Source organism: Eleginops maclovinus, chromosome 8 (genome assembly GCF_036324505.1).
Source record: "Eleginops maclovinus isolate JMC-PN-2008 ecotype Puerto Natales chromosome 8, JC_Emac_rtc_rv5, whole genome shotgun sequence".
NCBI lineage: Eukaryota > Metazoa > Chordata > Actinopteri > Perciformes > Eleginopidae > Eleginops > Eleginops maclovinus.
In genome coordinates, this window is record NC_086356.1 from 13,196,138 (window position 1) to 13,211,477 (window position 15,340).

General features: G+C 39.9%; 2 protein-coding genes across 7 annotated transcripts in view; both read right to left on the minus strand.

The window, feature by feature from the left end:
• Positions 1–6,690, minus strand: part of bmpr1bb (bone morphogenetic protein receptor, type IBb) — a 45,437-nt gene extending 38,747 nt beyond the window's left edge. The window contains exons 1-3 of the mRNA XM_063889616.1: positions 6,574–6,690; positions 3,194–3,263; positions 831–994 (exon numbers count right to left, since the gene is read on the minus strand). The gene's annotated coding sequence lies outside the window, so the exon portion shown is untranslated. The remainder of the gene's footprint in view (positions 1–830; positions 995–3,193; positions 3,264–6,573) is intronic.
• A 465-nt stretch (positions 6,691–7,155) lies between these two features.
• The window catches only part of pdlim5b (PDZ and LIM domain 5b), a 33,757-nt gene continuing 25,572 nt past the window's right edge, over positions 7,156–15,340 (minus strand). For all 6 annotated transcript variants that reach the window (XM_063889289.1, XM_063889288.1, XM_063889287.1 and 3 more), the window contains 7 exons: positions 15,000–15,027; positions 12,017–12,180; positions 9,755–9,935; positions 9,413–9,593; positions 8,686–8,806; positions 8,477–8,592; positions 7,156–8,380 (listed from right to left, as the gene is read on the minus strand). In XM_063889289.1, the coding sequence (XP_063745359.1) occupies positions 8,291–8,380; positions 8,477–8,592; positions 8,686–8,806; positions 9,413–9,593; positions 9,755–9,935; positions 12,017–12,180; positions 15,000–15,027 (881 nt within the window). In that variant the 3' untranslated portion in view covers positions 7,156–8,290. The remainder of the gene's footprint in view (positions 8,381–8,476; positions 8,593–8,685; positions 8,807–9,412; positions 9,594–9,754; positions 9,936–12,016; positions 12,181–14,999; positions 15,028–15,340) is intronic.

Here is a 15,340-nt window from a genome sequence, read left to right on the forward strand (position 1 = left end):
TCACAAAAGAAGTTACTCCCGATTACAAACACTGCCGAGGTAGATCATATAAGTCTTAAAGCCAGTTACTGTAGCTATAAAAAGAAGTTTAACCATCTGCATTTTGATATTTTCAAAGTAACACAAGGCACCTAAGAAAGCTCCAAAAAGGACAAATGATCGCCAGCCAAACTGCAGGAGATCTGGTCAAAAATGAATAATGAATAAACAACATTCAAAATGTCATTGGAGAAAGTCTGGAAAATCCTGACAATTCGTGCCAAAACACTACACTGCTTCAGTGAAGAACAACAGCCGTCATGTCAAAATTATCCACCAGGGATGTGACGGACATATATAGAGCAAATACTGGCTGAACTGACATGCATGCTACAGTAGCATGACGGACCTTTTGTTTTGCAATAACGATTTAGTTAATCCAACGTTAAAGTCCTTTTCATGGAGCGCTGACATGAGTTTGTCACCTGTCACCTGTTTTGGCTGGCTTCCTAATTCTGTGAGCAATGTCGAAACAGGACAAGAATTGTGTGTGTGTGTGTGTGTGTGTGTGTGTGTGTGTGTGTGTGTGTGTGTGTGTGTGTGTGTGTGTGTGTGTGTGTGTGTGTGTGTGTTTGTGTGTGTGTGTGTTTGCAGCTTGTTTGTAGAATAACCAGTGCGCCATTGGAAGCCAAACATCACAACAGAAGCTCAAAATAAACTCATTTGAACTGAGGTGACAGTGTTTTTACTCCTCCACACACTCCATTCTGTCCTGTTGTTCCAGGATGTGCCAGAGTCTTTAATTAAGGGATTAGTGGTGATAAGATATGTCACCCAGAGGGCGGACTCACCTGCTCGGATCTATGTAAACCCGGCTTCTTTTGAATAGTCACTGCATCCTCCTCCTCATCCACTTCTGTCCACAGGTTTGAAATGCAAATCTCTGACGTCAGCGCATTTCCCTGCAGATGGCCTCACAGGTCCCACTTTAAAGGCCCTCTGCCCTCTCCTGAATCTATGGGGGAAAAGGCACACATGAAACCCATTTCACAATCTGTCATCAAAAACACAGGGCTAAGCAACAGGAAAAACACGAACAAGACTGAAATTGACTGCATCTGTTTCTCCATCTCCTCTCACAGTCTGAGTGGCACTTGCTGTCACTTGCTATTTAGCGGACAGGCGTAAGTTCAATTGCAGAATCAGATATGGTGCAGAGTAAGGTCTTCTGTAGAGCAGACGTGAAAGAATTCAGAACAAAGGTTTTCAGATCCATCTGTTGGAAGATCAAACTGTCGAGGGAGATCAGATTGATATGTTTTGAAAGCGGTAACACACAGAACCCCTTCTTCACACAGATATAAAGAAATATAAACATTAAGCAAGTGTCACAAAATATTCTCCGGTAACCTTGAGCCAATATTGTATCAGCAAAATAACACTCTGAGTCACAGCTGGGTACTGCACTGAAATAACACAGCACAGAGTTTCGACTCTCCCACTTTCCATTTCAACTGAAACAGGTGAGTTACAGAGCTATTCTGGGTGGTCTCTGTGACCTGTCTTTTCTTAATAAACCTCTAATTATGTGCTGACATCCTGCCTGCTACCTGTGTGTGTGTGTGTGTGTGTGTGTGTGTGTGTGTGTGTGTGTGTGTGTGTGTGTGTGTGTGTGTGTGTGTGTGTGTGTGTGTGTGTTTGCATGTGTGTGTGTGTGTGTGTGTGTGTGTGTGTGTGTGTGTGTGTGTGTGTGTGTGTGTGTGTGTGTGTGTGTGTGTGTGTGTGTGTGTGTGTTTCTGACAATGAGAGAGACTGTGATTTGTTAATCTGCTATACAAAAGTTTGAAACATATGCATAAACTCCAATCAACCTTCAAATAAAGTATTTGCATGAACTTTTGTAATCATCTGTTTTTCACATGCATGCACACACACATACCACCTCACACACAGCTGCCTTTTATTTGCCAGGATCCAGCCGCAGATGGTGATACAGTGTGAACTTTAACACAGGGATTCTTGACATTCTTTACGGGTGTGAGTTACTCTCCGACTCAAAGCGGTGCTTGGCCTCGGCCCTCTTTGCTTTCCTGCCAGCAGGTCACTGTCACACAAGGAGTCCCAGCCAGCCTCTCCTGACTTATACAAGCTGCTATTGTCCTTCCTTACGTACAGTAGCTCTGCACGGGATTGGCTCCCATTGGTACAATAAGCCACTATGTTGGAGCTGTGTCAGCATATTCTGCTGTTTATGATGGGTCCTGTAGCAGCAAGTTCATTGCTTAATGTAAAAGGAATGCTTATTAAACGATGAAGCACGACTGCTCAGTGCTCACTGTTGAAATTATAAGGCAAAAATATATGTATGCGTTAACTCAACTTAGACTAACAATGATTTCATTTTCTTGCATTTAATGCATGTTCCAAAAATGTCCTCATATCCCTGTTTTACAAAATACTGTTATAGCATCCTATGAGTTGTTACTACAGTTTTGTGAATAGGTGTATACGTGAGGGTAAGAAGTCATAATGTATTATCACCATCTGTAATGTTTTGGAACAGATTATTTGTTGGACATTGTTAGATAAAAATGTCCATCTTTCATACATTGAAAAGCACTGCACTGCTCTGGTCTCAGAAGCTTTGATTCATATGAAATCAAAGCTTCTGAGAGTTTCTAAAATTTACTACACTCTTATCAGATGTTGATCTCATTCATTTCCGGCACTCCAGCCGGTAGACAGAGTCTGTGTCTAGCCTGATACTTCAGAGGAGAAAACAGGATTGTATTATAGTCGGTGCGGTTTATTTTACATAGCCACATGCTCGGCAGAAAGTCAATTAGCTTGCCACTTTGGAGGCAAATTGCCGCCACAACAGCAGTACAATCAGGAACACATACACACACAAAACACACACAGATCACCACTGCCAAATACAACCTTTACTGGAGGAGAATTAACACTATTGATCAATACAGCTTTTAGCTTTGGATTCACTTCCTTCACAATATTATTTGTGAATTGATTGTGGATTAGAACGCCAAGTGAAACCACTCCGAAATATATTTGAGAGTTTATATTGAACATTTGTCAATATGTTTCAGTTTTACAATCAAGCATTCGTTGCAAAAAGCATCTATTACATTCAATTCATAGGAATTGTTATAAAAGATGAAAAACAACAGATAGAGTGTCTGAGATCTTGACTCACCATCCACACATCGGACATCGGAAAGCATGCTGTCACTGTTCTCAGCCAAAGCTCCGGTACTTCTGTTTCTCTGCAAGAAAAATAAGTAGAGTTATTAGAAGCAGCTCATATGTCTGCCATCTATAGCTGAAAGGAATGAGACTACATTTCAAGCTCAGGTCACATCCCCACTTTGACATTCACGTTTCTCGCAAAGTAGCGCTTATCCTCTTGTGTTCTTCGATATTCAATCACCCCCCACTCATCCTTTACCTCTCCTTCTTTTTTTCTGCCCCTGTGTCTAATAACAGGATGTCGGATCTCTCTCACATAGTTGCTGACCTTCCAGGCAAAGAGCAGAGCAGCTTGCAGCTTGAAGTAATTCCTGTTGCCTTCATTTGTCTCTCATCAGCAACTATAGATGAAACAGAGAGCAGGGCTGCTGTGCTTAGCTCTGGTCGCTGAACTAATTGTCATAGAGCCTACAGGTAAGAAGAAGATTATTCCTAAGTGGAACAAGATCAGTTGCATTACGTCTGTACTTCCGAGCTGATGGGAGCCAGAGGTGGTACAGGGTAATACTCTCAGGGATCAGATCGAAGTTGAAATTCAAACTTTCTAATACAAATGTAAGCACAGGCCTGCATCACAGGCAGCATTTGTGTTGACAATGCTGTTCTTACAAAGATAACACTGCACTCTGGCTGTGTCTTTCCTTTGGTATGTGCTGGTGTACATGGGAGATCTAGCAAAGAGCATAAGTTTGTTGGAACTGAAAAGATCACCACAGGCAGAAATCTGAGAATAAAGGACAGATGGAAAAGACATACCTGAGGAAAGCCTTGATATACTGTTTGCTTCTCTATCAGTGTGTGAGTGGAGAATAAGAAACTAAAGGAAATATCCTTGCAGATGGAAAAGACATTGAACAAAGTCTGCTGTGACAGTTTGTCTATTGATATACTCCACCATTTGATCTGTCTCACAGTCACTGTGCTCATGTTACATGACAGACTGCATTGAGCTGGAGTGTGAGGTGATAAACTCAAAACTCCAGTATTACTTTTCTTCCTCTTTCAGGCTGAAATATCCTGCAAATCCTGCAAACTCCTCAATATCTAACATCTTTCAAACTTTCTGGCAAAAACCTTCCCCCTCTTTTCTCACATACCCGCTCATTACCTGTCCAGTCCGAAAATACTGCTCCCATTGAGCTTGTTAATATGAACTAAATATCTTTGCTCTGATTGGCTGGACTCATTTCCTGTAATTATAAGGAAGGAAACTGGGGTGATGGGTCGCAGCTTGCTATGTTTAGCCCTGCGGACAAACCCAGAGTCAGGCCAGTATCTAACTATATCATAAGTGTTGTCCATGTGTTTATGTGCATTAGAGTGTTTATAACCGAGTGTGTGTAGGTGCTTGTGTGTGCCTGAAGCTGCAAGTATGCTCACAGGAGCTGCTGTTTCTAAAAGGAGCTGGTGACCTCCTGCTACAGATGTCTTTGTCTACATATATGTGATGGTACTTCTGATGCATTAGGGGAAATGACTTTTAAAGGGCATGGTATAAAGTGTATTTTAAACATAAAATATATTAAATAATCTATGAATGTATAGGGTTATTACATTGTACTTTTATCACAGTTATGCTTAAAGAGAAAAAACAAAGTGCTGTTCAGTTTTATATTATTTTACAGGAATACTATTGGCCAACATTATACTGAATACAGAGCTCTGTAAGGACTCTATCTCACAGGCCTGCCTTCATGCTGCAAACATAACATTATCGGTAGGTTTCACAGATGCACACACACAACACACACACTCTGTATTAGCCATCAGTGCCAGAGACCAACAAGCTGAAACACTGAAGTCTGTGGTAGACCACAAATGGCTGCTTTGCCATGCACCCTCAATTGACATGCCATCCCCAGCGTGTAAGCCTAATGACGGGCGTTACTCCTGCCAGGGGCAGAGCCAGGGCAAAGACTGGGTGGTGGTTTGATCACTCACTGTGTTTTTAATATTACCCAAAAACAGTCAATCAGCTCTGCTTCAATCAGCTCCTCTGTCCTGTAGAGAGTAAGAGAATAGTTTTGCTCTTAAAGACAACACCACATACCAACATTAGTTGCAGCACGTTGTCTCACTCTGCACACAGATGCTGATGTGAACATCAAGAGCTCAGTGCTGTCAAAGATCAACTGGTTCACTGACAGTCTGATAAACTGCAGAGCACAGAGGTTTCGTGCCATGCATTTGACAGTCAAACGTTGCCATTGACACCATGCCACTATACACCTTAAATCTTAAGCGTGCTGCCAAACATGAACACACAGTCGGGTTTTCCCTGTACTATTTAACTCCCTGAACACTCATGATCATTACAGAGTTGTAATTGACAGTGAGCAACAGGGCTGCCTTCCATAAGTGAATTAGTCAACTTATTTGATTAGTAATTTTGTGCTAATGACTTATTTCCAAGAAACTTATGAGAACATCTCTCGTAAACTCAAGATTATGAAGTAGTGCTTAGCCAGATTCTTCTAGAAATGTTACAGATCTGTCAATTATGACAACTATTTGATTAGTCAACAAAATGTTATGAGTGTTAGACAAGGACAGAACAAGAATCATAAAATAGTACAATAAACATGAAGCTTAAAGTTTTATCATAACATTAAATCACAAGTTGGGAAAACAATACAATTACAATTAAATGATCCTAATTAAATGAAAGTTGCCCAACTTAGAATGACAAACATTTGGAAAATGTCGGATCATCCACCACCAACTTCATTTGGTGATGAAAATCATCTGATAGGATCAACATCTCTAGAAAAGCTACACCACAGATGTTGAAATGAAATATATTATACATTTTATTTTATCGCAGTCATAAATGGCAGCAGAAAACGTACACATATTTTAATTTTAACTACACAGACATTGTTCGACTCAATAAGTCTACGCAAATTATTTTAAACAAATATAAACTCAACTCCATCCTATCCTAAAGCAGTTTAGAAGCAATAATCTCTCTCAGGTCAGACGTTAAATTGTACTGAGTGGCGATCCTGACACCAATAAGTGATCATTACCATCATCATCATCATCATCATCATCATCATCATCATCATCATCATCATCATCATCATCACCACAGACTCCACCAATAACACAGTCGGGTGTCCAGCTGATCGCCCGCAGCTGCTGCCAGCTTCAAACTCAGGGCAGGCAGCAAAATAAGCACCTCGGTTAAATTCTAATGAACAGCAGTACGGAAAACAAATTATGGACCCCTGGTTTCAGTGAGGAAAGCTTGATAATCACAACACTACTGCTTCGGCTCAAACCACACTGCTGAGCTGCCTTTATTGTATGTCAAACTATGCTTACCTTCTCCTTCCCGCTTCAAACGCAGCTCGGCAAGATCCCAGTCTGTGTCGATTTGAACTCTACCGTGCTCCAGTTTGTTTGCATGTGTGTGCGTCTGTCTTGCGGTACACTTTTCCAAGTGTACCACGCGTTATTGGAGGCTGCTTCAATCTCGCGTCTTCCTGCGCACAGCTCCCACCTCCGACGTCTTGGAGAAGTGCATGTAATAGATCCGCTCAGCTCTGCACTCCAGGTAAATTTTTCTTCAATAGACTCGTAAAATTACTCAATTCACTCAACAATGTATGCATGTCAGATATGCATGTCTGTCATTACTATAACCCAGAGTGAATTCTTATATTGGAAGAAAGATCCAAGTCTGTGTGCCAGGTGGGTGTTTCTCTTGTCCCATTTCCTTCTCACTGCAGGTACAGCTCATGCTGGTGCCTGTCTGCCGGCCCAATAAACTACTCTAACTAAAGATGTATAATGCACATACGAGATACAGATGGATCAGTTATTTGCTACAATGCTTTATATGCACTTACACACATTAAAAGTGCAGCATACACATCATAAACAAGATATGTGCAGGAGGAACAGTTGCTTTAAAATGTTTTATTGTCCACAAAAAAACAGCTTTAGATAGTGTAAAGGTAAGTAACAGGCTTAATAACATACTCAATAGCTTTGATTGTGGTATTCAGTGTTGAACACTTTTATTGAAATGAAAGTAAAGAGTTGTATATGTATGCAAAGTATCCAATGTGAGATTCATTTAGTACACAGACTGCAATGTTCTTTGTGCAAGACAAAGGAAAAATGAAATATATATAGTTTTGTGTTAATTGAACACATTTCAAACATTATCAGTTGGGACATATTCAACATAACAAGGTCCTGCCACACTGCCATAACAGAGGGTTCGGTTCTTTAATGTTTAAGACAAACAATGAACAATATTTCAAATGTTATGCATTTTAATAAAAGGAACTACTGTTATGGAGGTATTTACTGTAAGAATGATTTTCCCCTGAACTGTCAGTATAACAAAATATACATAAACAACTCATTCTATTAGGGTTTCCTTAGCTTAATGACCAGACTTATTCTTGCATATGATTTTTATGCATGTAAGTTGACCTGTACAGTGTCTAATTTCCTCACTGCTATACACATCGCTGTGTGTGCTTATTTCCAATGGGCATTGTTACATAGCACATTACTTAAAAACAATAAAAAACTATAATATAATATTAAAATGTCCCATTTTTAGTCTTTTTGTTGCCAGAACACATGTTGGCAGATCAAGTCTTGTTTACAAATAAATAATTTTCCCCCTTTAATCTTAAATAATCAGAATTTCTAAACCTTTCATTAGCTTAACTGATAGCATATCGTTACACATTTATACTTTTTTGCCGATATGTGACCCCAGAGGGGCTCAGTATGTCATTGCCGTACAAATATCCTATTCTGTGTGAAACAAATGCCCATCAAGAGCAAATAAAACAGAATGTGCACAGAAATGTAACTGGCAGAGGGCCAACAGTGAAATGTACTCCATATTCGTCTATAAAACTGACTGGCATAAAAATGTAAAAGCAAAAATAAGTTTATAGAGGAACCTCTGACCCAAAATTAGCTCTGAAAACAATTCTGAAAATATTTATCATCTGACTAAAATATAAATTGCGGTTAAACTGACACCAACCAACTCATATTCATGGGAGGCAGGTCAGATGTTGACTGTGTGGGCGTGTTTCTTGCACAAAGGCTTGTCTTTTTTGGAGAAGAACGCCTGACCTTCCAGACTTGTAGAGCAGACCTATGGAGAGAACCAAAGAGCTGTGTTGTTATTCACATAAAAACATTTCACTTTAACCGTTTTGTTGTTGTGAGTAAATTTATCTCCTGGACCTACCGCGCACACAAAGCAGGTGTCATGCCAGGTGAATCCTAGAGCTTCCAGGAACTTGTCCCCTGCCTCGATGGGGAAGTCACATCCATGGCAGTTTGACCCAAAGAGCTTATAGTAGTCTAAATGAAAAGCATGTTGATACATGTTATTTTGTCTGCACACATGGTTTATTTACAGCATTGTAATTTACTAGTGAGGGCTTCATAATGAACCTTTTTCACAGTATGGCTGCCCGTCCTCCATGTGAAATGTGTTGCCCCTGATTGGCTGTTGGCAGGCGGCACAGACGAAACAGGACACGTGCCAGGTCTGTTTCAGGGCATTCATGACTTCCTGTGGAGAGAACATAAGAAATAAAAAATAAGGAACAGCCTGTTGAAGTTGTTAACATCCTGATTTAATTTCAGTATTCCAAAAACCTGGAGACAGAATTGTTGGGATGTTGTTGATTAACCTGATATTTTCGTTCCATGGCTTTTACTGTAGAATGATGTAATATTGTTTTATGTCTGTTCATTAGCTGGGTTTGTTATTGTGCTGCTTCCTACCTATCTAACAGGACTCCATTGAAAAATAAAAGTGTAATCTAAATGGGACCTACAGTTTCATGCCTAAATAAATGTTAAATTATTCATTTTTAAGTTCATTTTATTTAGTCCTAATATTATCCATCAAATAACTAAGAGGGAGAATAATAAACATTGTTTTTGTTAATAAAGCAATGACTCGATCATGTCGCCCTTAGAATATTATAAACATTTGTCTATATTATCCTTTAGATGACACCAGATAATATACATGGCTTGCATTTGTTGTAATGTAACATTAAAGCAACCTCATGCACTCTATGTGAACAGTGTCAGACTTTTCTTATTTAAGGAGTTCTGAATGCAAGTACACTAAGGCATATATCAATCTCTGTTCAGTTTCCTAACTCACCCCCAGGATCTTCTGTTGGCAGTGGCCACAGGTGGGAGCGAGGAACTGCTCATAGCAACGTTCGCAGTACACCTTGCCCTTCTCCTCCACAAATCCTCCCACTGCCAGAGAGGAGTGGCAGTGAGCACAGTTGAATTCCTCGGGGTGCCATGACATGCCCATTGCCACAAGGAATGGGCCCCTGGTTGAGAATATGCAATGGACAGTGGTTTAGGGGAAATGTATTCAAGTATTATAACACATAGTAAATTGTGTAAAGTGAGACAGTCTTATTGAATTATTTAATCACTGAACCTTTGTTATTGTCAAAATATGAAATGCCTTTTTTCTGATGTTATTTACCTGATGACAGTGTTGCATTGGTTGCACATTGGGGTGCGTTTCCCAGCTGGGATATGCTCGGCCTGCTGCACCAGAGAGTTGAGGTCCTGTGGATGTGGCTGAGGGGTGGGACGGTCTGGACCCTTGGGAGTAGGGTTGGTCACTTTGCCAAATGAAGGAGCTCCTCCACCCCTAGGAAAACCTAAACCAGTAGGGAAAATAATGGTTTTCAAATGGAAAATAGCTTGGTTTAGAGCAGAAGGTATAAGACAAATACTTCTTTCGAAACTGTAAATAAAAAGATCCATACAATTCTTCTTCATACCGTTTTTTTATTCCAATGATCCACTATTTTGTATTTGTTTTAAGCCTTACTTGCGCAGCACAATTGTTTATGTGTGTGAACGATTTGATGATCTCTAACCTCGCTGCCTGGAGCATGAGACAGCTGTGCTGGACAGAGCCACCCAACCCAGCCCAGACAATGGATCAATTTTTCCCACTGAAGGGAAACAACACATACCCAGAGTCAGAGGAGACACCTGGAAAAATACCCCCCCCCCATCTTATCTCGAAACATATGGAGAGGATGCACGATTTTTCCTTCTCTCTTTCAGTGCAAACAGGCATCTTGCACGGAGGTCAGTGTTTCCACGCTCAGAGGGAGTGCTCGAGGGTGAAGGCATTTGGCACAGAGACTCCATTGAAAGAGAGCACCATTATCAAAGACTTCGGAGGTCAAAGGACAAGGGCTCCCTAAATTTCCTTGTAATGGAGAGCAAACAAACTGAATAAACAGAGCGGGCCACTGGCAGGGTTGTGAGAAGACTGTGGGAGTGGGTTTAATAGAAAGAAAAATACTAGAGAGTATGTGGGAGCAAATAGGGATACAAAGAAGAATGTCCCGGATATTATATTAGTTTATGATTATTGTGTTAGGAGCTGATCTTATTCTTAATACCATTAGCTAGTTATCGTCAAACATAATAATGGCTAAAATATCCACAATTCCAAACGCTAACTGAGCACTGCTGTATTTTTGTCAAAACAAATTTGGGGGTATTAGCAACCTGGGAGGATCATTTCCATAAAGATTTACTTGTAAGAATGCGAAAGAAATAACTAAAATATGTTTTATAGAATACGAATTGAATGCAGCATTAATGCAGGGAATTACACAGAAGAATATTTTTCAGAGGCCCCATTTCACTGTGTTATCTGTGTAGGAGCTGGCACAGCGAGGTGGATGGTGACAAGCTGTCAGTGGGGCAAAATATTCTAAACAAATCCTTTGGCAAGAGCAAATATTGAGGGCTGCGCCACATTTAATAATACTGAAAGTGAAACAGAGTCTGTCAGTGCTGTCTTTCTGTATAAGGAAGATAAGGAGGGAAAAAGTCTGCATGAGAAGATGAAACTGAATCTCAGCGGGACTGCAAATATCAGTTATATTTACTTAATTCAGAAACAGAGGAATGTACAGCAATGACGAGTCACTCTGGCAAACTGTATGTGACTCAAATTAAAACACCTATATATACATTTTAATGCGATTAAACCAGCTTAGAATGGTTGTTGCTTTTTTGTATGGTGTAAATATTCCACCAAATTTTTTGCCCTTGTTTAAGTGCGAGAATTACAAATTCATGTAAATAGGTCTAAAGGTCACATTCCACATGGCTACCATACGTGGCTGTTTACTTGAACTCAAGTATGTGTTAATCTGATAAATAACATGGCCAACAGAGAACTAACTGTGCCCTCTCCAGCTCTCTCTGCCTGTGGCACCTTTCAGCAGCCGCTTCTAAAAAAAGGCCTCCAGGGAAATACTTCAGGGCACATAGTGCATCTGTTCATGTATGACTGCATATTTGTGTCTAAGTATTGCTAATAATGATCCCTGACTGATGCCTTTCAGAAAAATATTTACCCTGACCACCTTGACGGTCCCATGCTAGATTTGAGGACAGCCTTCACACAAAATTAAATACATAATTCTCAATTTCACAATATATTTAACTAAGGGGATCTTGGGAAAATCCAATAACCTGAGCTCATTAAGTAAATACCTCTGCTTTTTATAGAGCTCATAATCTTAAATGACTTAGTGTCAGGTATTAAACCACTAATAAAAGCTGTGGCTGAGCAGCAGGGATTTAGCAGAATGGGACTGCCCTCTGCAGGCTGAAAGTAGCAACTGAACAAAATACCTTGTATACAACGACATCCATCTTAGAGGCAGTAAGACAACTGAATGCAGGGAAGACTTTGTGAATGCTGTACCTGGTAGGCCTACAGTCTGGAAGGAAGGCTTGTTCTGGGCTGCTGGGCTCTTGAACGTGGAGGCTGGGACCCCGTTGCCATTCCTGGGTGAGGCTGCAGATTTGGAAAATGTTTTGGCTGCAGGCGAGGTGTGCACAGCGGGAGTGGTTTGGTCAACAGCCTCACTGGGGAACAGATGCACATATTTCTTATAAATCACAACTCAAAACATACAATATACACTCACATACATACAACTAATGCATGTCACTTTTTCCTGTCAACACCTACCAGTCACAGCTTTTCCCATTATTTTGTTTGGTATTTTTCTGCCATGTTCCTATGATCCCTGAGTAAGAAAGTGACCTAACAGTGGGGTTGTGTCACAGGTTGAACTGACCTTCCTGCATGAACTAATGCGTAGTGCGATCTACTCAACTGCTGGTTCCTGCACTGAAGGTACAAACGTTTACAATCAGTGTAAATCTCAGTGACACATGTAAACAATCAGGGCAATTATGGGGCGCCTTCAAATAAGGATATGCACTGCCGCCCACTGTACATATGGTTTGTCAATTACTGACATGAGGTAGCAATTACAGGTGGTGATGCCATACTGTCTGCTGTACATGAAGCTTAACCTGCAATCATTACCGGAGATAACCAGTGGGATCATTTTGGGGGGGAATTTGCTTTTATTTTCCAGAAACAGCGATAATGGAGGCACTCTGTCGTGATTTTTTTTCTGTGGGGATACAAAATATTAAGACTCATAATATCTTAAAGTTGAAAATGAGAAGCCCTTGTATTTTTAGTGCCTGCCAATTGGGAAGTTTTACAGATTTAATCTCAAGATGAGGACCTCCTGTTTGGAGTTAGCAAAATTAAGAAAGATGTTATTCTAATTTAATACATTTTACACTGGTTTAATCATTTTCAGTACATATGATCTGCTTCTTTGAAATTGATTGAGCAGCCCTTTAAAAGTAAAGGATTTGAACCAGCAGGATAGACATTTCTAACCCTGAAGATGTTTTTGTTTGCAGCAACATAAGACTGCATTTTGTCTACAACATCTACTGTACTGTCAAAGAAGGATTTATGGTTTTATTTCTTGTCATGGTTTTGATCATGCCTTATAGTTTTCTTTCTCATATCCTGCCTGTTAGGTGTTTCTGGTTGACTGACGGGATGATTATGATAAGGAAATGCAATGCAACCACCAGCTGGTTTCATATTTCACATGCAAGCAGATTTACCAGACAGATTGCCTTGGTGTCTGCGGCCTCAAATCATAGCGATGCAAAACCAGAGCTCATTTAATGGCAAACATATCAGTCGTGTTTAAATTTAGCACATTAACCAACTGTTTATTACCTTGAGTGATGCGTGACAGAGCCAGTATGAGGCTATTGCAATGATGATAGCAGCATAACCGAAAGAAATGAGCTGGTTCTCATGATTTATGATATCTATTGGCAATGACGGATCTGGCTCATATTGGATTTTATCTTGAACAATGTCATTTCTGGTCTTATTTATCAAATAAATACACTTCAAGCACTTTAAACCCTTTGCTCTTCATGCAAAACTGAACATTTCATATAATAACTACTGTAAATGTATAAATGAAAAGTCAATTTTTTCCCCTGGCAATAATAAAATAAAACAAAATGAAACGATTAGGTAATAAGCAACAGCAGAAAAGAGAGAAAAAAGTTTATTGAGGGTGGAATCATCAAAAGCAAAGTCAAACTATAGCTTAGTATAGAAAATAGCAGAAAAAGGAAACAGAAATGCTCATAAAAATAAACTACAGGATTACAGAACGTGTGCAGAGGAGGTTCGGATATTAACTACAGAGAAGTACACGTGCGCACTGTGATACACTGTACTATTGCATTTCTAAGTAAGCATAAATATTAACTTACATGCATGCATTTAATTTACATTTTCAAATATGACTACATACTTACAAAGTAGCACATTTGCTTGTTTGTGAAAAAAACACTTTCACTTCAGTTATTTAAACTAAGTGTTTAAAATGATGGCTGTAACTTAGATGGTTTGCAAACTGGAGGCAATGTACGTTAAATAATGTTCAATAAAGTAATGATCAATAAAATATTAAACAAGACAAGACAGAACTGTGCCTACTACACATTAAGCACACGCGCTGAAACATCATGATGCCAATCCCTCAGCTTGTTGTACATTTGTCCTATAACTTCTGGGTCCAACTTGTTCTCTCTGATTCGTCCCATGAAGAAGGATCAAAAGATGAAAAGGAGAAAGTTGGAAAGGTTAAGATAAAGGTGGAAAAAAGTAAAGCAAAGCAAAAGTGCAAGGATGATGAGGGGCAAAACAGCAAGAGCACAAACCAATACAAAATATAAGACCCTTTTTTCTTTTGAAATATAATCCAAAGCACACGTGTATGCCCTTTTAAGAAGAGTACGCTGAGCAAATTCTCACTAATAGAAGAGGAGCAGGAATCTCCTTCTGGCAGGGCTGCTATCATCCACACGTCATTTAATTACCCACAGGTTCCAGTGAGTGACACACTGATTGCTTGAAAACCCGGTATGGAGGGCAAACTGTATTTACTGCAGATTAAATCGACTTAAGGTCGAGAACAGCAGTAGCAATCAGGGCCTTTGCCGAGTCTCCAGCTGTCTCTGCTCCAACCTCTTCCTCTGAGAGCTCTCAAAGCAGTTACTCAAAATTAAGCCTTAAATTTAGCATGATACTGTGGGGCCGTAAGATCAGGAAATCAGGGCTTAACTCTGAATCACAGAGTCCCAGACATGCTTACATGAGTACTCTCAGGGCCAATTCGGAATGTGAAACCTCAATTATCATGAAATTATTATTATTACTATTACAAAATGGATGCCTCACAGTCAGTGCTTGCAGAAATACTCACTGACGAAAGACAGAGAGCGAATGAACACTCACAACCACATACCAAATTTGATTACATTACAAACCACCAACCACTTACTTCTTTCCACCGTTCTCTGGAGCTTGCTCTGCAACAGAGGAGAAAAAAACAAAACAATGAACGTAAAGTACTATAAAAGGTCAGTGAGAATATGGTGAGACACACTGCTAAAAACAATTGTGTTACTTTATATCTGCTTCAACATTTTCTAGATTCATCTTGTCAGAGTACGGAGTGAATAAGCAAGTGTAAACCATGCAAACTAGGCTCTGTAAGGACTTTCTGGACATATTTCCCAATTGTTCACAGCTGCAGAAGCACCACGCACATTGAATATACATCAACTGTTCAAAGAACATCTCATATTCCACACCAGTCTGGAAACTTAATTTGACAGAAAG